This window comes from Onychostruthus taczanowskii, unplaced genomic scaffold, assembly GCF_017590055.1.
Source record: "Onychostruthus taczanowskii isolate IOZ18803 unplaced genomic scaffold, ASM1759005v1 scaffold1, whole genome shotgun sequence".
In the NCBI taxonomy this organism is placed as follows: domain Eukaryota; kingdom Metazoa; phylum Chordata; class Aves; order Passeriformes; family Passeridae; genus Onychostruthus; species Onychostruthus taczanowskii.
In genome coordinates, this window is record NW_024496525.1 from 4,393,444 (window position 1) to 4,414,510 (window position 21,067).

A 21,067-nucleotide genomic window follows, 5' to 3' on the forward strand; every position below is an offset into this window, starting at 1 on the left:
CCTTTGAGCATTGGCTGCAGGAAAAGTTCTGCATAAAGCACATTTACATCAGCAGTGCCTTTATGGATTAAAATGTCAAGAGCCTGAAACAAGTTTTTCATAGCAGAAGCTTGAGAGGAATAATTAGAATACACTCAAATACATTTAATTTAGTGATCGTGACTGAGATGTAAACTGGTTCTCCTTACAGATGTAAACTGAATGTAGGACAACATAACTCATCAACAGAGTGCAGAGCCATTGCATTTGCACACGCAGAAGATTTTTCCCTTTATAGTCTTCTACCTCTAACATCACAGGCAAAGTATTTTTAATAGGTGCTACATAAAATAGAGCACAAATTTAAAAAATAGGACACACATGTTCTTCCATGCTGGTGGAAAATATTTGGAAAATGACACCTGGTTTTCATTTGCTTTGGAATGCAGTGAGAGACTTTGCCTTGAGCTAGAAGCTTGGAACATCTTTATAGCCCTCCACTAGTTTAAAAAGATCATAGGGAGGGATGCTAAGCAATATAAAACAGAGCTTCACAGAAGTTGGAGAAGTTTGCAGACTTCTTTACACTGAAGGATTTGGATCTGCTTCTGGATTATTTTTTCCAAACACATATTCATCAGGACTTCTAAGGAAAATCTTACATATTTCTTGTGTTGGAAATTTACTTGAGATCTACAATTAGTTGTATTGAAATCGAAAATCAAACAAAGAACGAGAAAGAGGGGGTCTGTCTTTTTGGTATACACAGACAATATTGAAGTTCAAAGAGAAAACATTTACAAAATACTTGATTGCCCGAAGCCTGAATCTACTAAATGCTGCTTCTGCTGCAATGGCAATGGCTGAGGCTCAGCAATGCTTCTTGTACAGTGTTTACTTGCTGAACACCATCCAGAACTGAGGAGTCTTAACAGCTGGAATGCAACCTTACCTCGGGATTCAGATCGTGAGAAGTTAAGAACTAATCAGATACTGGCTGCAAGACAAAACATAAAGAGCCATTTTGAGTTGGGAGTTGATCCAGCTGGATCTGTTACCTTTGCACAGGAGAGCAGCATGTCGTGGCCCAGCACTGTGTGGCACACACAAGCCCACATGGCTCTGTGCACACATGTGCACGGGGTGTGCAGCATTTCTATGCTCCTCTGGCTGGTCCTAGAAAGCTCTGCTGCAGCAAAAAGGTATTGCTGTTGTGTCCATGAGCTACAGAGAACAACATGTAACCCTTGTGAACCCTGGCAGCACGTGCCCAGCAGCAAGGCAGCTCAGCCACACTGACAAAATTGGGTCTTTCAAAATGCTCCACAGACTAATAATTGGAGCATGTTTGGTGCATTCATAGTGCTGCTGATATAGTGAGAAAGGCCCAGTAAAATGTGAAGGAGCCACAAAACCACAAGGTTTTGAGGTAACCCCCAGCTGGTGGGGAATTACTGTTCTGAGGGATTGTTAAATCCTGTTGCAAAGGGAGGGTGGGAGAGAGGGAGCTGTGGGTGTGGACAGGTGTGACTCTGCTGGGAGAACTGTCCAGAGGTTTTGCCAACACTTAAAATCAGGTTGGGAACTGCTGTCTAATCTTGCAGCCAGAGGCACAGCCAGGCCTGTGCCCCTTCATTTCCTTGGTGCCCCCTGTGGTGCCTCTGTAGCCTTAAGTTATAATAGCTTTTTCAAATATATTTTTGCATTTCAGAGCCTGAAATTATGTGAGGGCTGTATCACTGCCCGTCAGAGAGCCTTTTGGTTTCATTTTGGTTGCTTTTTACTTTTTATAACATGATGTGGGCGTGGCATATGGGAACACAATTTAGTGGTGGACAGAGCAGTGCTGAGTTAACAGTTGGACTGGATGGTCCAACCCAAACGATTCTGTGACATTGAAGGAGTGTGTTGCTGGCTTGATGGTGTAGTAGGAGGACCTGGAGGGCATTTGTGAGGACAGAGGCTGCTGGAGAGCTCTGCAGCTGGAGGGACCTACCCCTTGCACAGTCTGTTCTGTGCAGTCTGTGGGAAGTGGTGGCTGGCACAGGTTCTCCCTCAAAGCACTCCTGAGCTCGGGTTCTGAGCATGCTGATTTGCACTGCCCCCAGACCACAGAAATACAAGGTGTAATTTCATAAGGCTGATCAGGACTGGTCCTTGTTCCCTGTAGGGAAAACAGGGAGTCTGAGAGCCTCTGAAATTTTGTGTGGTTGTTCCTCAGAGGCTATGGTTTTGTTTTTTTCCTTGGCCCCATTCTTGCCTGGCCTAGTACCACACGTTGTGCTGTGACTGAACAGAGTGCATGCAAACCAAAGCAGGCACTTCCAGGAGAAATCTGCCTCTCTCTGCATCTCACCAAAAAAAGGCACATGCCATACTTATAAACCAGGCCTTGCTGATCTGGTGTTGTGTTTGCTTAACCACTGAAGATGGATGCATGCCTGCCAAAAACCTTATCTGAAATGCACTCCAGATCTCTGCTCTCTGATGAACATTTTGCTGGAAAACCCCCAAAAATACAGAGCTTGCTATCTGCTGCCAAACACAAAAGAAATGAGACTGTTCTTATGACTATTACCTACTCTTCATAGAAATCACTTGCTTGTGTCTTGTAACTGTTTAATAATATATTAATTAAAAATAAAATATTGCAAAAGAGCACCAGGCCCATGAAAGTCTTTATGCACTTAAACACAAAACAAGGCTTTTCCAGGTGTATGAGCTCTACTTATGCTAAATGCTTGCTGAGAACTTCACAGGGCTTTCAGTTGTCTCGAGATTGAATGGAAGAAATCTGGGAGAAGATCTGCTGGCTTACAAAGGTATGGAGAACCTGGAATAAAATTTATCTCCTGGGGTAATACCCTCTTCAGTGGACTGGCAAAAGGCGGGGAGACAGCTGTACTGAGCCACAGCTAAGGCAGATCTTTGTTCAATTAAATGGTAAGTTTAAAATACTGAAGCTGATGGTTTTTTGTTTTTTGTTTTTTTTTTTTTTTTTTTTTTTTTTTTTTTTTTTTTTTTTTTTTGTTGTTGTTTTTTTTTGGTTTTTTTTTGTTTTGTTTTTAATCAGTTAAAAATGGTCAACAATAATGAAATGCATCAGTTTCCCATTACTTACTTTGATGTGCTGGGTTTTTGTGTTTCGTGACAGGCAGCAGCTCCAGCTGGGGTAAACAGAGAGCGATGGACTAGCCAAAAAAATGAAATTATTAGTTCACCTATTGGATGCCTGTGACTGATCTGAATCAGACAGAAAAAAAATTTAAGTTCTAGATGTTGCATGTGCCCATAAAGTATTTACATAAACTCAGTGTAAAGTGCTCCCCTCCCCTACCACTGGAGAAGTAGTCAGTGCAGAGGAGAGGATTGCAAGCAGAGAGCAAGAGTGATGCTTCAGTCTGTGTAAAAAGGGATGAAGGCTGAAGTCCTTGTGAGAGGAGTTAAGGACTTGAAGTTTTGGCTTCCACCTGTCAGGGAAGAGCTGCCAGCCCTACACTGTCCTGGGGGAAAAAAAATGCCATTTCTCTCCAGCTTCATGCTAGGTAAATTTTCTTTGGCTCAGAAACAGATAGGTAGGGGGAAAATATAGATATTCTTCCCTATGATCACACTATACCTTAGCATGTGAAGCTTCCTGTCTGGGGACTAGAATTCCTTCTTGCTATCTCACTTTTCTTCTCCTTTTACACTGAAACACTGATTGTTCATGCCTTATTTAAGTTTCAGTTTCCATTAAAAATGAGTAACACTGCAGGACTTTTTTTTCCCTGGTAGCTTCATCCAGAAAGGATTGGCAAATAGAGAATGGTTGGTTAATGTGTTGTAAAAAAGATTGTGGAGACCACAAAGTGCTGTAGGAAGTATATAACATTATCTTTGGCTGCACAGACCACCCAAGCCTCGTAAATCTATTCTGTTGGTATCTGCAAATCTACTTGCACATGGCTGTGGTTAACTCACAGATGCACTCATGCTCTGCTCACTGCTCCCCATTCCTGTCTCACAGAATCATTTCATGTGAGCAGTCTGGCTTAAAGGTCCCCCTGCCCTTGGATTTAATACCTTGGAGTAGATAACACTGGGTAATAATGGCAAATGACAAAGTCATTGTACACACAAAGGTATACCAGATGCAATCCTGATTAATTATATTTAAAGATTTTATGAGATTAAATACATACTTTTAAAAGTTAAGAGGGAAATGATTAATTTAAAATATATTACTACATTTCAAGAGGGCTGAGTTAAGTTATAATTGTCTGGAGTTCATTGAGGCAAATGTCATTTTTCTCTTCCTGCTTTTAGTAGAGAGGGAAGCCGTTTTGTTTTATTTCCACTTTGTTCTAGGCTTAGGGTAGTGATTGTGGCTTGTGTCACTGTAGGTCCATCTTCCTTAAAATCTCTGGAAAATTCTGCAGACTCTCTCTCTGGTTTGATTTTGAAGGAAGGTGTTCTCCTACAAACAAATTGCATCATCAGAAAATCAGGTATAATCTAGAGGAGTTTAAGTCTCTCTGTGTATGTAAGGACTCATTAAATGCCTAGCTTAGCAACAAAAGTCTGCCCAGCTGTGGGACTAGGATTTCACATCACAGCCTGTAAGGTTTGTACAGACTCCCAATGCAAGAAAAATTATTTAAACAGGCCAGGTTTCTGAATTTGGCTGTAGCTGTCTTCTCCTTGCCTGTGTCTCCTCTGAGCCTCCTTCCCCCAGTCTCAACAACCCCACTCCCTCAGCCTCTCCTGGTAGGACGTGTTCTGCACACCCTTCTCCAGCTTCATTGCTCTCCTCTGGACACGCTCCAGCTTTCCTGAAGTGAGCAGTCCAGAACTGAGCAAAGTACTCAAGGCGTTGCCTCACCAGTGCCAGGTACAGGGGGGCAATCATTGCCTTGCTCCTGCTGGCCGAATTATTTTTGTGACATTGGTGACAGAGGAGCAGGACTGTTTGACCTCAGGGCAGACTCTTTGTAGGTGGCTGCTACCCAAGCACCAACAGCAATGACATCTGTTCTGCTTTGCAGCACAGAGCCCATACCTCAGGAGTGAGCTTTTGCTGCTTAGTCTTTCAGCAGAGTCCCTGTCTGGAAAATCCCACACTCTTTTCTGGGAGGTCTCTGTGTTTGAAATGAAAGTTTGCGCCATCACTGTAGAATGGGATCTGTTACCATGTCCTACAGAGTAAAAAAAAACCAACAACCAAACAAAAAGTAACATTAGAGGTAGAGTTTGCCACGTCTGGGTCCATAACAATTTTCTCTGACCATCATAGTTATAATTATGCTATGGCTTCCTTCCCAGTAAACCACTATTAGAGAGATGTCCAGAAGAGATCTAGATTCAGAAGAAAAGCTGTTGATCAAGATCCAAAGCCGCTCCTTAATAAAAGGACAAATACCACACCCATAGCAGAGAATAACCTGATGCTGGCCACAGTACAACTGAAAAACTGCTTTGCAGGTCACCCTGGACACTGCCCTGCCAGGTCACTACGTCACAGGTAGCAGGTGACTTGTGTATTGCTTTCTAACAGAGACAAAAAGGATGGCTCAAAATGCTCCAAACTAAGGACATCTTGTCATTCTCTCCTCTTCTCTTTCTCTTACCATCACGTGCTAAAAGCACAGCTCATTCTTGAAGGAAATGAGAACATACCTATATTATTCTGTAGTGATTGCAGCCAGTCCTCCATCAGTGTCTGAGAAGGTGCTGCAAGGAAATACTCTGCCCCATCTCTCAGCCTGTAAATAAGGATAGGGAAAGGTGAATTCTAGTCAGTTTTGCCTTATATCTTCTGTGCTTGTGAGTGTGAGACACTCCAGTTATGCCTCCTAACAACATACAGCCTTGGGTGTCTGTGGGCAGGGAGCTGCACAGGATTTTATTTGTGCCTTTCTCCGTAAGACTCACCGCAGCATGAAGGCGTTCTCCTTCCTGGTGTAATTCACCAGCCTCTCACATCTGGCTCCAGAAATGCTGAGGGACAGGACTGTGGATATGTTCTGAAGAGGGATAAAATTAAAACAAAATTTCTTCTATGTCCTTTCTGCTAGGATTCAATTCCATGCCAACCTGCAGGCAGACTACACACCCATCTCTTTATGCTTCTAACTTTTAATTCTAGGATCACTGAACAGGGCGAACCACAGAGGAACCATGGACAATTGCATTATATCTTGAAGGCAATACTTGAATAAGATATGCCTTAAAAGAAGTACCTTTGAAAATTTCTGTAAGCTTATCAGTCTGTTTTCAGTTGTATCAGTTGAATAATTGCTGAATTTTCACTCAGCTCACATTTGAAAAGGAACAGATCACCCCAGCCCCAAACCAAAGGTGACATTTTAAAATTCATTTTTACATATGTAGACACAAAGTTTGCTAGTAAGATTAAAAAATTAAATTACCTTAGTTGCTTCTTTGTCATCATTGTAGAAATCAAGCTTTAATCCATCAAGTTTTACATAGAAGGATTTCCACGACCTTGACTGTGGCTACATGAATATAAAAGATAATAAAATTCAGTTGTGAAGTATATATTTTATAGGAGTAGTGAAATCTTTCACATGCAGCTTCCACAGGGAGCCAGGATCTGTTGATATTATGATCACAGAAGTTCAGTCATTGTTATCTCTTAGAAAAACAGGACCTGCTATGGTTTCTATGTGAGTGATTCAAGAAAGGATCTCTATGAATCAAAACTGAACAATGACCTAATCTGGTTCAAGCAGGCTCTACACCATGTGGTCAGCAACATTGCTGAAGGTGGATAATCAAAGTTCTGTCTAATTTTTAGCCACTAAAACTCCACTTTTTTCCCTTGCTGGAACACCAGCCCCTGCCTGCTGGTCACAGGCTAATTTTATCAAGTGTTACTATCTAATGTGGCTGCTGAATTCTTCTTCATTTACTAAACTAACCCCAGTGGAATGCTACTGAGCAATGTGCAAAAGTAGCAGCTGTTTCCAAGCCCAACTATGTACCACAGAAACTTAGCCTAGTGCCACGAGACTCTTCTTGATAAAGGATCCTTAACTTATATTCATATTTTGTTGTGCCAGTTGATAAAGCTGACAATTTGGTCATTCAGAGAAAAGGAAGGAAACAGGTCTGAGGAAGGCTAAGTCAGAGCTTTTCTTGTTGGGTGGTATGGAAGTTCAGTATCTCTGAACACTAAATTCTGTGTGCCCAGAAGTGAAGAAAAACTAAATTTCTCTTCCAGAAGATGGAGTCCATACCAGATTCACCTTTTGAAAGAGGTCTTTCAGGTTAAAAATTTCAGAGGAAATATTCTATGGGACAAATAATCAGAGACAACTTGTTTATGTGCAAACACTCAGCAAGAATGGATGTCTGTAGATTGGTGGTGAATAGTAGAAAATTTCCTGGCCTGTCATGATCATTAGGCTACCGCTTTGAAGCGATATTATTTCCCAGGATAAGCATTCAGATTTCAGTTTCATGCAAACCTGTATTTAACAGACCAGTTCTTCAAAGATAAGCAGAACCTTAATTCTGTTCTGGCACAGTTAGAAATTACAAATATTGGGAGCATGAGACTGAGGGCTTCCACTGCTGACAAACTATCACAAGCTGTTACAGGATCATAAAGCTTTAGCATTTTTTGTGGTATGGTGGGGTTTTTTTGTTGTTGTGGGATGTTTCTTTTTTGGGTTGTTTCATTTGGGTTTTTTCCCCCTAATTCAGTTGAAATATTGAAACAGTTGCTATATTGTTTATTATTAGGAAACTGTAATTAACATGTTCCTACAGTCTAGACTCTGATTTATAAATTCATTAACTGTAGACAGATCCTGTTCTGTGTGATTCCCATGACAGGCAAAAATTCCATTGTCTCTTTCTCTGAGAGATCAAGTACTGTCCAAGCCAGTGGACACTTTCTCATGCATTTTAGGGATAGCTGAAGCAAACCCACACTACTGAGCTCCTCTTCAGCAGGAGCTTATCCTGAAGAAGTCAGAGCAGATCTGGACTATAACTCAAGGAGCAATGAAATAACCAGGAGTGATGGTATTTATTTCTACCTGTTGTCTTCGTGGAAGGAGCTGGTCTCTCTTCTCTAGGAAACCCTCCATGTTCTGGAGACTTGCAGAAACCTGAGACATACAAGAACATTGCTACTTAACTTTAAAATGGCCCTTAGGCCTATGTTAAATTTCTGAGGTATTTTTTAGATAAAGTCCATGCAAAGAAACTGATCTCTGGTTCCTCTAGCCTTTACATTGACAGCACAGCTGGAAATCCTCACTAGGTTGCAATTGTATTTTTGATAGACCACCTAAATGAAGAGAATTCAAATCCTTCTCAACCAATTTACTTATGGAATTTTCTCTTAGTGTGTTAATTAACTAATATTATTTTTATATTATTGCATGCATTCTACAACTTAAATTGTTCCAGTTTTTCATACCACCTCCACAATTACTGAGTTACACCAATGTATAGTGTTGTGCTGGTACACTTGGGTAGGTGACAAGCGTGCTCCTCTCAAAAGTAGAGAAGGAAAAGGAAACAATTTTATCTGCAATGAGTTAAGAGTGAATTTCCTGCCAGGGTGAGCAAACAGGAGTTGTTGGTTCTAGTGTTGCACCTGGTCAGCTCTTTGACAAGTGTGCCATGAAGTCCTGCCTCTCTCTGACTTCTGAACAGAGGGGACACTAAGCACTGCCACCTCACTCAGAGGCTGTAGGTAAATCATCCTCTTTGTGAGACACCATCTGTTTTTAAGTGCTCTGCTGAGTATTCAGCAGCAGGAATTGCCTCTAGTTCAGGAAAAGAAAGACAGAACCAATATAGTTGTTAAGACATAGGTTATAAAGCTTACTAAATTTAAAATAATTTTAAGCTGCACATAGTTGCTTAAGTCAACTGTGTTTGTGGAAGGTGTTTGAATTGCAAAGACATATAAAATGCTTCTTGCTTGAATCCAGGAGTGTATCCACCAGAATGCCACTGTATGGTGCTCTTGTGACTTTCAGACAGAACTTCCTCTTATTGCCTTACTTTAACTAGCACGGGTACTGGTTTTGTGAGGAGAGAACCAGAAATTCCTGGGACTTACCAAAGACGTATTCTTAAATCTCTCCCAAGAGGAGCTAGACAGCAGGAAGTTAGGTGAGTTATCTAGCGACCTTTGTCCAGGCTCAACGCCGGCTGGTGTTGCTGTTGGTTTGGTGTGCAGGCTGGAGAAAGGAGAGCCTATGGAACCTTTTTCCTGAGGAGACATGTGGTCTGTGGCTTGTAATTCTGACAAATTGCTGCTGTGTTGCTGGCTTATAGGAGTAGGAGATAAAGGAGAGCCTAAAGAACTGGGACCTTCCAAAGACGCAGCCTGTGGGCCCACCGCCTTTGGTGTAGCTGGAGTGATAATCTCACCAAGCCTTCCCTTAGCTTTCATTTCTGTTTTGTTGCTGCTCTGCACTTCAGGGACTTCTGAGGAAGTGAATTCTTGGAACCTTGTTGGAGATTTTTCAATGGGGGAGAAAATAGTTTCAAGTGGGACCCTCCAGGACACGCTGTGTGCAGGCAGAGGTGGCAGCGGCGTGGTGCTCTTTGTCTCTGTCACTTTTGGTGGTGCATTCCTTTTGTCAGATGGTTTTCTTCTCAGAGATGGAACCCGAACAACTTTGCCTTTATCCTTCTGCTCACTCTCTTCTGTGTCCACTTGTTTCAGAAGATTCATCTCTCTCTGTAGGACAGCAGTATTAATTTTTTTTAAAATCACCTTCATGCATTCATGAATACTTACCTAAGATTTTTTAATTTTATTTTAAGCAGGAACAGTTTTCCAAATAAACTGTCTCCTGGCACTGAATCTTAAGGTCTGTACTTCCACTGGCATTTTTAGAGTTAGATCTGAATCTAATTGCCATGTGCTAGACATTATTTTGTTGTCCAAATCATGAATACTAGTGGCAGTTAATCTCAAATATGGTGAATTCTGCCCTTACTAAGTTCTCTGGAGGCTGATATTTTTTTTTTTTAAAATAAGCTAAGGAGAAACTGTGCTCTTTCTCTTGTGTCACTGCTTCTTTAAGTTTTCTGTAAGAACACTGAGTATCCAGGGCTGTTCTTGTGGAAAATTTCAGAGGGAGGGGCCTTTGTCCCTTCACTTAGCCAATTTGCAAGTCACTGAACAAAAGACAGATTAATTTTCAGCCTAAAGTCAAACACAACCACTATGTTTTTCTGGTTATTTCAGAGAAATAATTTTAAAAACCTCCCCTACAATGAAAGAGAATCTGAGAGACTCACTGAATATCTTTGATATTTAACACAATCCTTTGTAAAAATCTTAAGCTAGAAGGAAAAAGGCCTATCTGTGCATTGGTCTCCATTTATTTTCAGCCCTTTGCTATCCTGTCACTTTCAGGTGGCTCCAGCTCCCTGAAATCCTGAGTGAAGCAAAATCTCTCCATCTGTGTAGCAAGAGCTCATCCTGTTTCTCACACCCTGTTTGCTGGTCCTGGCAGAAGAAAATTTCCACTTCTCCCCTACAGCTTTTTCAAGCCAGTTGGTCTCTTTTGCTCCACATATAGGTCTTGCTATGTCTGAAATATTTCAGCTTTGGTTTCTCATTTACCCCATCTCTTACACAGAGTGACATTCAAGCAATCAATGACCCACATCATCTTGTTTCATGCACAGCTCATCAGCCTTCTACTGCTCACCTTAGTTTTCCTGCTGAGCTGAGCAAATTTCTCTTCCTGTGCTGCAAGCATCTTCTCAAAATCATGATGTTTCTTCAATAATTCCTCTACTTCAGACACTGAATCCTGAATGGAAAAATTGCCACATACAGAAGTCCAAAATCAAGTCTATCAGAAGAGATTATACCTAAGATTTTCAGATTGATTCTATTTAGCCAAGTGAGGGTTCTGAAAATTTTGTAACTGGATGTCTGAACTTTTTCATTTGTGTATGAAAAAAATCTGAATTTACATTTTAAAAAAAGGTCTGTATCTTGCAGTCTGTTTGCTCTGCAGGAGAAAAAGGGCTGAAATACCAGCCTTCCCTTTTCTGCAAGGCCGTGCAGTACCATGGCTCCCAGCTATAACTGTTTATGTGCAGATTGAGTACTTGGATTCTGGCTTGTGCCAGACACAGAGTTTGTTTCTGCCCTACAACAAATGCATCTGAGACTTCTTTCATGTCCTCTTTCTGACACCCAAGTTCATGGCTTTGTTTTCCAATCTTATAAATTATCAGAAGACGGTCAACATTGAGAAAAAAAACCCCAGCAAAACAAAAATATGGATGCTGGCATTTAAAAATAAATTTACAAGCTAGCTATAAAAGTGCCTGTGTAAAACATTCTGCCACTTAATGGGAAGAACAAGGTGGGAAAAGCCCCCTTTTTTCCCCTACAAGATGAGGATAAACCCTTTTTCCTTTTGAAACAGGGATTCAAGCAATACAAGGAAGGTTGAATCTTCTGCAAGTTATTTGAAAAAATGATCTGGAATTCTTCCAAGACTTCTACCACCTGCTGGAAGCCACCACTTCCAGGAGCCCATCACCATGTCAAATGCAGCAACTGTCCTGGGCTCACTTCTGCAAGAGGACAGAGCTCCTGCCCTTTCTAATCTCAAGGGTGCATTGCTGTTGAGACTGTGATTAATTTGAGGCCTGAGCTGGTCCGTGAGCCAGCCTCTGCAAATGCTAAGAGGACAGAGTGCTCAGTAGTGCTGCAGGGTTGTTACTCACCCCATAGGATGGGTCTGAAAGAAAGCTCTCCTTGGCAGCCAGCCACGCTTCTGCTTGTTCAAGCTCTCTGCGGAGCAATTGGATCTCCCAGTTTTCTTCATATAGCACTTTCCTCATGTCCCAGCTCTCCTTAACCTTCTTCATCAGCTCAGACAGCTCTAACAGTTTTTCTTCAATCTAGAAAAAGAATATTTGTAATGCCAGGAGTTGAAAAATCCAATCAGACTTTCACATGACAGTCAACTATCTGGCAGTCAGTAATCTGCCTTCATGATTTAGAAGATGATCTCTAGATAATTTTGTGGTGTTAGCATAATTTAGAAAAGATGTCCAAGTCCTCTTTTTTTTCTACTTGAATTAATTTAGCATGTAAGTTGTGTGGCTAGATAATACAACTTTAGGCACATTCCACATACTGTTATGACAAATATTCTGCCATATGATTTCCCAAGATGAAACTTTATATCCAGGCATCTTGTGCTATGAAACTAGTGAGAACCAGGAGGTTCAACAAATACATGCATTTATGGCAAGGCAATAATGGAGAGACTTCAGTTATGGAAGTTTTCTTGTTCTTTCTACAACAGAAGTAATGTGATCTTGCATAAATTCTGAAGATGTTTTCAATGGTGTGATCTCTGGATCTACAGACAGTGTTTTGGGCAAAGTCTAAAGATGCACAGATAATAGAATCACAGAAATTTTGACATTCTTGCCCCTTTGGACATTTCTGAAGAATTACGTCTCTTCCGGTGAGCTCAGGGACATCAGCAATGCAAAGCAATTGCATTGTAATGTAGCACAAGAACTTTAAAATGAGTTTTCTTTCTCTGTGTGTCACATAAAAAATGTAACTTTTAATAGTAAAGAACTGATTGTCCCATTTAGCCCTTCCATTCTGAGAGACAAAGCTGCACTTCCTGTCTGTTTCATCTCTTTGTTCACTCTTGTTTGTGAAATATTTAACTCTTCAACACACCTCTTCAGACATGAAATGTCCCTTCTTCATCAGGTCACCTCCTGCCCGCTGCATTTCTTCATATTTCAGCCACTGCTTCTCTATCTCGCGCTTGTACTCCTCGTGGCGCTTGATGAGCAGCTCCGCTCCCAGGACATCGTTTGCCAGCTCCTCAGATATCACCAGAGCATGCATCTCGTTGGCCCAGGCCCTACAGAACAGGGACAAAGGGTAAAAAGGGAAGGAATCTGAGTCTGCTGGACATTTGGGAATGCACACATCCCATGGCTGGGGATACATGTATACAGACTTTTATTTGTTCACAAAAGATATTAATATTGTCCTGATTTTGCATGGGATAGAGTTAATTCTATTCTTAGTAACTGATACAGTGTTGAGTTTTGGATTCAGTATGAGAATAATGTTGACAGCACACTGTTGTTTTGGCTGTTGCTGAGTAGTGCTTACCCTAAGCCAGGGACTTCTCAGTTCCCCAGGCTTTTCCAGTGAGGAGGTGCACAAACAGCCAGGCAGGGAGAAACAGAGCCAGGACAGCTGACCTGAACGGGCCAAAGGGATACTCCATCCCATAGGACATCATACCCAGTATGTAAACTGGGGGAGCTGGCCAGGAGGGACCAATGGCTGCTTAGGGACAGGCTGGGTACTGGTGAGTGGGTGGTGAGCAATTGTATTGTGCATCAATAGTTTCTGGTTACTTTCCTTTTCTTAAAAAAGAAAAATAAATTCATCATTAGTATTATTATATTTTCCTTTTTTTTTTTTTTTTTTTTTTTTTTTTTTTTTTTTTTGTTTTCCCAGTTACTGGAGTGTTCTTATCTCAACAAATGTGTTGGTTTTTTTGTTTGTTTGCTTGTTTTTAATTTTGGATTCTCCTCCCCATCCCACTGGGAACCTGGGGGAGTGAGTGGCTTGGTGTGGAAGTTCTTAGCTGCTGACTGGGGGGGTTAAACTATAGCAGTATGCAAATACTTTGGTGAAGGTTTACTCAAACATCTGGGGGATTTATAATATTCCCAGTGCTGTTTCCATACATAGCCCATTAAAAATAAAGATGTAGATCTGCACCAAAGCATTGTGCGTTCAAATCCTCAGAAAGAACCAAGTGCAATTGCCTAGACTACACAGTTTAGCAGTATTTTTATACATTGTAAAGGACCACACAAGAAAGTACTTCATGTGCACAAAGCACTCATGGAAAGAAGCATATTGATAGATACTTTTTAAGAAACATTTTCTACTCTGTAACTCTCAATTTGCACAAACTTACTCATTATTTACCTGAGCTCAGGATCTATCCCTTAGCATAGTAAATGTCCAATAGTCAGTGGTAACCATTCCACTGTCTTTGTATTTCTACTCCTGTTATAGGTGAACTTTTCCATTACTTATTCTAGGAGATTATCTTGAATGTAGCTGCTTTGAGAAAAAGGGGCACTCATGTCTATGCAGGTGTACCAATTACTTCACTATCTAACCCTACCTTCCTACAGAATCAACAGTATTTTCAATTGAAATTGTGAAACTACAAAATTTATTCACAGGATGGATAACAGTCCCGGGGACTGTTTAAGGACTGTCTAGGAATTAGTCTAAAAAAAAGTGTCTGTCATGCACATTGTACTGAGGCATCATGGTCACCTCTGATATCTGATAAATTCTGTGAAGGAGATGCCATGGATTATTGTTCAAAGAGATTTGAAAGCAAGCTGCAGAGCACCTGGGGCAGGAATCAAACAACTAACAACTATAATTTAGAAAATCCTGTATGGGAAAGAAATAAGGCCCACGGCCAAACTCAAGGGGCCAATACTTACATCAGCTCCCTGCAGTCATTGAAGTAGAGCTGGACTTGTTCTGCCTGGTTCAGTCTTGCCTTCCTCTCCAGAAACTTTTTGTCCAGGTTTTCCCAGCACTCATCCACATCTGTGAGTCTCTCCATGATGTTTTCCTTAACTTGAGGGTATGTGCGGCTGAGGTGCCAAGCGTCTCCTCGAATTCGTTCCAGCTCTTTCATGATCACTCCTAGATCTCTCTGCAATGGAGACAGAATGGATTGTAAGACCAAGTCACTACTCAGTTCTATCAAAAGTGGATTTAACGATGATGAATATATTTTCTACCCTCTGGCTGTACAGAGGCTGGAAATATGAATGCTTCTCAGTTTTCCTTTAATGCCTTGTTCATCATCAAACATAAAAGAAACTTCTTTAGACATGAGACAGATTATTTTGGTAAATGTGGAGCTGAAGTTTCCTATGGTTCAGCTGACACCTTTGCAATTATAATAACAGTTTTTAGAAGAGAAGTTCATCCTTCAAAGCAAAAGCATAATTAATATAATATCCCAATGTTAAAAACAGGAGGAAAAGGCCCTCTTCTCTGAGGCACAAAGAATAATTAAGGGTGCAATAAATTTGTCTTGTAAGGCCCTTAAGAGGCATCAGTCAAGAATCAGTCACCTTTTTTTTTCCATCTGTGCTTTTCTGCTACTGCTTCATCACAGATCCTCTTACCTCTACTCCCTCAAGATGGCTGAGAAGTGTCTGTACACCTGGAAGATCATAACCATAATCTTCTATATCCACCACTGCCTCTTTCTCCTGCATCCAGCCCTTTACTTCATCCACATCATGGTCATACTGGTGAACTTGATGGGCTGCTCTTAGGTTCTGGAATAACAAAATAATTCAATGGTAATACTCTACAGCATTTTGTGTCTACAACACAAAAAAAAGGTAAGCCTAATATGTCATAATGCAGTACAAAATCACTGGGGATTTTGAGAGGGAATGAAACATCTTCCCCAGTAAGTCACCTGAAAGTGAGGTGTCAACCTAATTAACCAAGTTCTGTTGGACAATGGAAAGAAATAGATGTCTCTAAAGAGCAATTTATCCCTGCATAAGAATGATCAAAATGGAGAGCATGAATTGCCCTCAAAAAGTAGCTCTCTGCACCACAGAGGTTGTGTTGAAATACTTCTTGGAATAAAGTCCACACTGCAAAGAGTGAAAATATAAGGAATTGAGCAAAAATAATGCTTTTCTGAAATGAGAGGATTAAAAAAATATTCTAATACTAGTTTATAGTCAAACTCTACAGTAACAATTGTCATGCATTTATTTCTGCTAACAGAAAATATGGTCTAGAGCTACCTCATAAGCAACAGGTCAGGCAATAGTAGTGAAAAAAAGGATTGAGCACATCTGATGTTTTATATTCTCCTCAAAACAAACAAAAATGTTGAGTTCTGTGTGTCACCTCTGCTTTTCCATACATATCTGTGACTGCAGTTTCCTGAGAGGGAGTGAGCAGATTTAACACCCAACTGCTGCCTAAAGGTAGGGGGTTGGCTCTGTGTCCTCCATCACATTCTCTTCCATATGCCTTCTTTGATTTCAAGACATTAACCTAGCAAAAATCCTGGAGAATTTTGATCATGTTTTGATCTGTTGCATAAGTAGTTCCATAAAGAGACTGATAAGTGGCAGAGCCAGACTCCTCTTAGCGTGGTAAACTGTTGGACTGGCTTTGTTTTTCAGAAACTGGAGTTAGCAGTGAATTAAGGAAAACAATTACCCGGAGCTGATAAGCATCTTTCAAGTATTAGCCTTGCCAGGAACAGCAGGGTAAGCAGTGGCTATAAAGGGAAATTAATCTAGAAAAAATTGAACAAAATGTACTCATTGCTCCTGTAAACCTTGTGTTTCAACATGAGCAATGCACTGGTTTGGCAAAGAAAGGGCATGGGAGGCTGCAAGGAAATCAGTGCCTCGGTTTTTCATGCATTTCCTACCTCTGTCCTTATCTCAATGGCATTGCATAGTTTCTCCCACATTTCATTGGTTTGCTTAGTTCTCTTCTGGATAACATCCATCTTGCTGTGGCCTTCCTTATCCAGTTTAGATGCTAACTCATTTAAGGAGACAACTTTGGAATGTCCCAGAGGTTTCATCTCATTTACAAAATCTTTAAACTTTTTCTCCAGCACCTGCAGAATAAATGGGGACACAAATTTAGATAAAGAATTTCTGCCTACCTCCATGAGAGAGGCAGAAGGAATCACTTTCTCTGTTCTGTATAACACACAAGCTATACATTGCAATCTACAAGTGCAAATTGTTTGATAAATCCAAATGATCTGGAGTCACAAGAAGGCATCTGTTGTCTCACTCATTGAACATTCTTCATCACAGAGAAAAATTAACCACATGCTGACAAGCAGAAGTTGCTCAGATCAAAAGCTAATAAACAGAACTTGTTTACATATGCAGCAGTTCCTAGGAGGAGTGGACACTACTAATTATACCTCTCTGCACTATGTGCCCCAAGGAGAAATTTATCCTTGAAATCAGCAGCAAGAGATATGAGCGCTGCAGCCCAGTGCTTTTGACCATAGTTGAATCTTTTAGGTCCTGTCAAATGATAAGTTGGACAAGCAATGGAGTGTGCCAACCTCGCCTTATTCCAAGAAAAGCTAACTTTCTGGTACATCTAATTTTCTTTGGGAGGATGCTACCTCAGCAAGCCTGTCAAAGCAGACAGAAGCCAGTCTGAGTTCTTGCTGTAGAGATAAGAGCTCTGCTTAGTTTTGGTCATTGTAACATGCTTCACTGTCAGCAGCTACATACAAATTGTAGCAAATATATACCTGCTTTACCACACAATACATGCAATAGTTTTTATTTTCTTTTACCTCTACATCATCTAAGTCCTGCCCATAGTCATCGGACTCTGCTACAGACAGTTTACTGGAAAGCCATGCATCTACCAGCTGGAATTCTCTTTCAAACTGATAGAGCTGGAATTGTTCCTGTAGGCGTTTTCTCTGGGTGTCAGACTTCTGTAGGAGAGACTGATAGTCTGCTAGGATCCCCTGGAGCTTTGAAAGTATTACTGAACTGCAAAGAATAAGAAGCAGAAAGTATGTCTTTTATTATTGTTCTTTTTAAACACTGTTTTTTTTCTGACAGGTTTAATTTGCAACACCTTTAAAACACAGAATAAACCAGATAACATCATGGAATGAGTTATGCTGTGCCATTAAAGCCAGCAAGCTCAGGAAATTAAAGTAAATCATAAAAATGGCTGCTCTTTTTCCATCCTCTCTCCAGATATAAAAACAAACTTTCAATGAAAAACAGTGAACTGTCAGGAATGTTCATTTCCTTTCCCATGCACAGTGTTTTTTGAACATTTGTGGTAAATTAGAACTAGATTAAAGTTCCTGGCAGTAGACAATGGACAAAGAAGCTGATCTGCATTAATTGGTCTGTTGTTAAAAAAAAATATCTCATGAAAATATTAAAACAATCATCAAGGTTTTGGGGAGCTCAGTGTGTGTGATGATGATGATGATGGAGGGATGGATGATCCCTGAAATCTTATTTCTGAATGAGCCATCAAACACAGTTGAACTTTTCTTTATTTGCCTTCTCTAGGCATTTCTGTCAGACCTGGAGGAGAAACCTGTTTTTACATTCCTACCTCTCTGGACTGTCTTTGTTTATTAAGCTGGCTCCTGTCTCCTGTACTTTCTCGATCCTCAACCTGAAACTATCCATGTCCAGTTTGGTAGCTTCAAGTTTACGAAGTAAAACTTGTGTGGATTCTTCATTCTTCCCATAATCAGAGGTCTCCAGAATGAAACTCCTCTCTGCCAGCCATGCCTCCACCTCCAGCAGCTGTATAAAATATAGGGATGAGCCTTAGCACAGCTTGATGTAGGTAAAGACAAAGAAAACTGAGAGCAGTGGCGCACTGACACATCAGTGAAAACAGAGAGCACCTTAGATGTGTTCCTCTAATGCAATCTAGCAGACACTAGCATGTTCCAAAAAAATGTCTACTCAGAATCCAGTAATTGCAGTTACATGTTACTCACTGCCATTTGTTGGGGACATAACTGTGGTTTCTCCACTGTATCCTTATTTACCAGATATGAAAAATCAGGGCAGTGTGAATTCTGCTCCTTTTTCAGCACTTACATCCATTCAACAATATAGATGTCAGTTGTTTTAAGAAAAGAAAGGCCAAAATAAATATCTCAGGAGAGATTTAGGTAGGGTTCGTTACCTCATTTAGGAAGAGATGGGCCTCATAGGACTGCATAAGCCTCTGTCTCCTCTCTTGAGCCTCTGCCTTCAAGGTTTCTACAGATGTCTCAAGCTCCTTCAGATGCTCTATAATCTTGCGAGAGGCTGAGTGGCCTCCTCTTACCAGTTTCTGTCCTGTATTGATCACTGCTTTGGTCAAAGCATCTCGACTGTTTATCTCATTCTCCAGGTTCTGGAAAGAGTAAAGTGTAAAATGATAGAAAATTGAAGTTATGAAATTTTATGCCATAAAATGTCGTCATGCAATTCCTTTATAAATTTGCTTTCCATTCACAAAGGTGGGCCAGAGGTACAAAGTCTGAGTGCATGCTTGAAGTGGAGTGGAGGACTTTTTTTGGGGTGAAGGAGTGATCATAGAAATAAAATTTAGCCATGAAGTTTGAACTTTGATGTTTATCTACCTCAGAGTCTAGAGGGAAAAGGTTCTAATGACGAACCTCTTATTTGTAGATTCCACTGAAATATACCAAGTTACATTCCATCATATGGCATTTCTTGAATTAAAACATGTCTAGAGAAGAATGACCAATTTTCCTGCATATTATTACTTATCACTTGCCAATGCTTTTGTAGAAGATGCATTTTTGCATAGCAGCCATTGTAAAGACTGCAGGTACATGAGTGCCAGGCACCCAACAGGACAAGGAAAGAAGAAAATCACCTCCAACCAATTCTCAAGAGCTTTACTTGAAATTAATTTTTGCAGACTGGTAGATTTTAAAACTGTGTGCATCCCTCCATATGCTGTCCTCTGAGTAGGCAAGGCCCATGCTGTGATTTTCCTGTGAGCATACATGCAGTCTTTGGCTGACTGTGCCTGAGCACCCTGAGCACAAACAAGCCCCACAATTTGACCATTGTTCTGTTTAATTTCACAGCTATGAATAAGCAGGTTCAGAGTTAGACTGCAGTGCTCTGTTAATGTAGAAGAGATGCCCTCTATGAGGAGAGGAGCTGCTTTTTCAACCCAAGTGTCAAACTTGGCTGGAAAAAGCTCTGATTCTAATCTTGCCTTTAACTTCCCCCTATTGATTTCAAGATGTTGTTGAAAAGCAACACCATATGTGTTCCAAGCCAAGCAGCTGTTTGAAGGCATAATATATTTGTGTGTAAATGCTGTTTAGCAAGGCGGCTTTTTTTTTCTTCCTTAGGAAGAAGGTTAATACAGTTCACTCACAATCTCTTTTGTGGTAACAAACCAAGGACTGAATTTACAAATCTGGCTCATTAGGACAAACAATAGGGCTGGAACTAACACTATATTCAATTCTTGACTGTTATGTTAATTCTGACATTTGCTTGCTTATAAACCAACATCAAAAAAGAAAGTGCAGATGTTGTAGCTAATAACACGTTGAGAGTTAAAAACTTATATTTTAATCTTGTTTCCAGAAGAATAGTAAGTAAAATGTCAGAGAATTTTATTATTCACTAATTTTATGGCATATATCTCCCACTCTCACAGTTAGTTGAAAAAATTTGAGACAGCCAATTAACAAAAAATAATCATAGCCTAAAGCAGTATCTCCACTGTTCCTTCAGTTATTTAATATATTTTCTCAGATTAATTTAGCTCAACATTCTTTTCTTCTGTGAACTTAATTACTTTCTTACCATGCCAATGAGCTCATAAATTTTAGGAGTAATTGCACACAAAACAACATTTATGCTATTAATCATGATGAAACAAGCTTTTCGTTCTTACTGTTTCACAATGATAGCACCAGATGCTTGGGCTTTCTCTCTTTCTTGACTGTGTGTATCACACACATTGGCAATTTATAGGATCTCCTGTCTTTCCCAATCCTAATGCAGCTTGTACAGATTTCTCCAAAAGGCATTGACATGGCACTTAAATGGGACGTCATATGCTAATATTAATATCAAATACCAATAGCTCCTGGAAAATCTTAGCAGGAATATTTTCTTCTTCCACCTTGTGTTTGTAATGAGTCAGTGCTCCTTATTAAAGAACTATCAGGATGGTATTCATTGGTATTTGAGATTACAGTATTCCAGGCACTGCTTTCTCTCTGATGGCCCATCTGAACCTTGTGAAATATTTCAGCAGCTGTCTTAAAAGCTTCCACTGGAATGAAGGTCAGCTAGCTACAATAATTCCCTGTTAACTCCCTTCCATCAGAGCAGAAAAAACTGGGGAAAAATGTTTTCCTGGGCGCTCATTCTGAGACATCTGAGCATGGATGTACTGAGTTTGAAAGCATTTTTTTAGGACCAAAGAACCTATGAAAATATGCAC

General features: G+C 40.4%; 1 protein-coding gene across 1 annotated transcript in view; it reads right to left on the reverse strand.

Moving 5' to 3' along the window:
• Positions 1-4,227: 4,227 nt before the first annotated feature.
• The window catches only part of SPTBN5 (spectrin beta, non-erythrocytic 5), a 90,939-nt gene continuing 74,099 nt past the window's right edge, over positions 4,228-21,067 (reverse strand). The window contains exons 52-67 of the mRNA XM_041397006.1: positions 18,767-18,979; positions 18,179-18,375; positions 17,388-17,592; positions 16,488-16,682; positions 15,205-15,360; positions 14,506-14,723; positions 12,689-12,878; positions 11,710-11,886; positions 10,674-10,778; positions 9,065-9,691; positions 8,028-8,099; positions 6,390-6,476; positions 5,893-5,984; positions 5,638-5,723; positions 5,021-5,156; positions 4,228-4,438 (exon numbers count right to left, since the gene is read on the reverse strand). Of these exons, the coding sequence (XP_041252940.1) occupies positions 4,264-4,438; positions 5,021-5,156; positions 5,638-5,723; positions 5,893-5,984; positions 6,390-6,476; positions 8,028-8,099; positions 9,065-9,691; positions 10,674-10,778; positions 11,710-11,886; positions 12,689-12,878; positions 14,506-14,723; positions 15,205-15,360; positions 16,488-16,682; positions 17,388-17,592; positions 18,179-18,375; positions 18,767-18,979 (2,931 nt within the window). The 3' untranslated portion in view covers positions 4,228-4,263. The remainder of the gene's footprint in view (positions 4,439-5,020; positions 5,157-5,637; positions 5,724-5,892; positions 5,985-6,389; positions 6,477-8,027; positions 8,100-9,064; positions 9,692-10,673; positions 10,779-11,709; positions 11,887-12,688; positions 12,879-14,505; positions 14,724-15,204; positions 15,361-16,487; positions 16,683-17,387; positions 17,593-18,178; positions 18,376-18,766; positions 18,980-21,067) is intronic.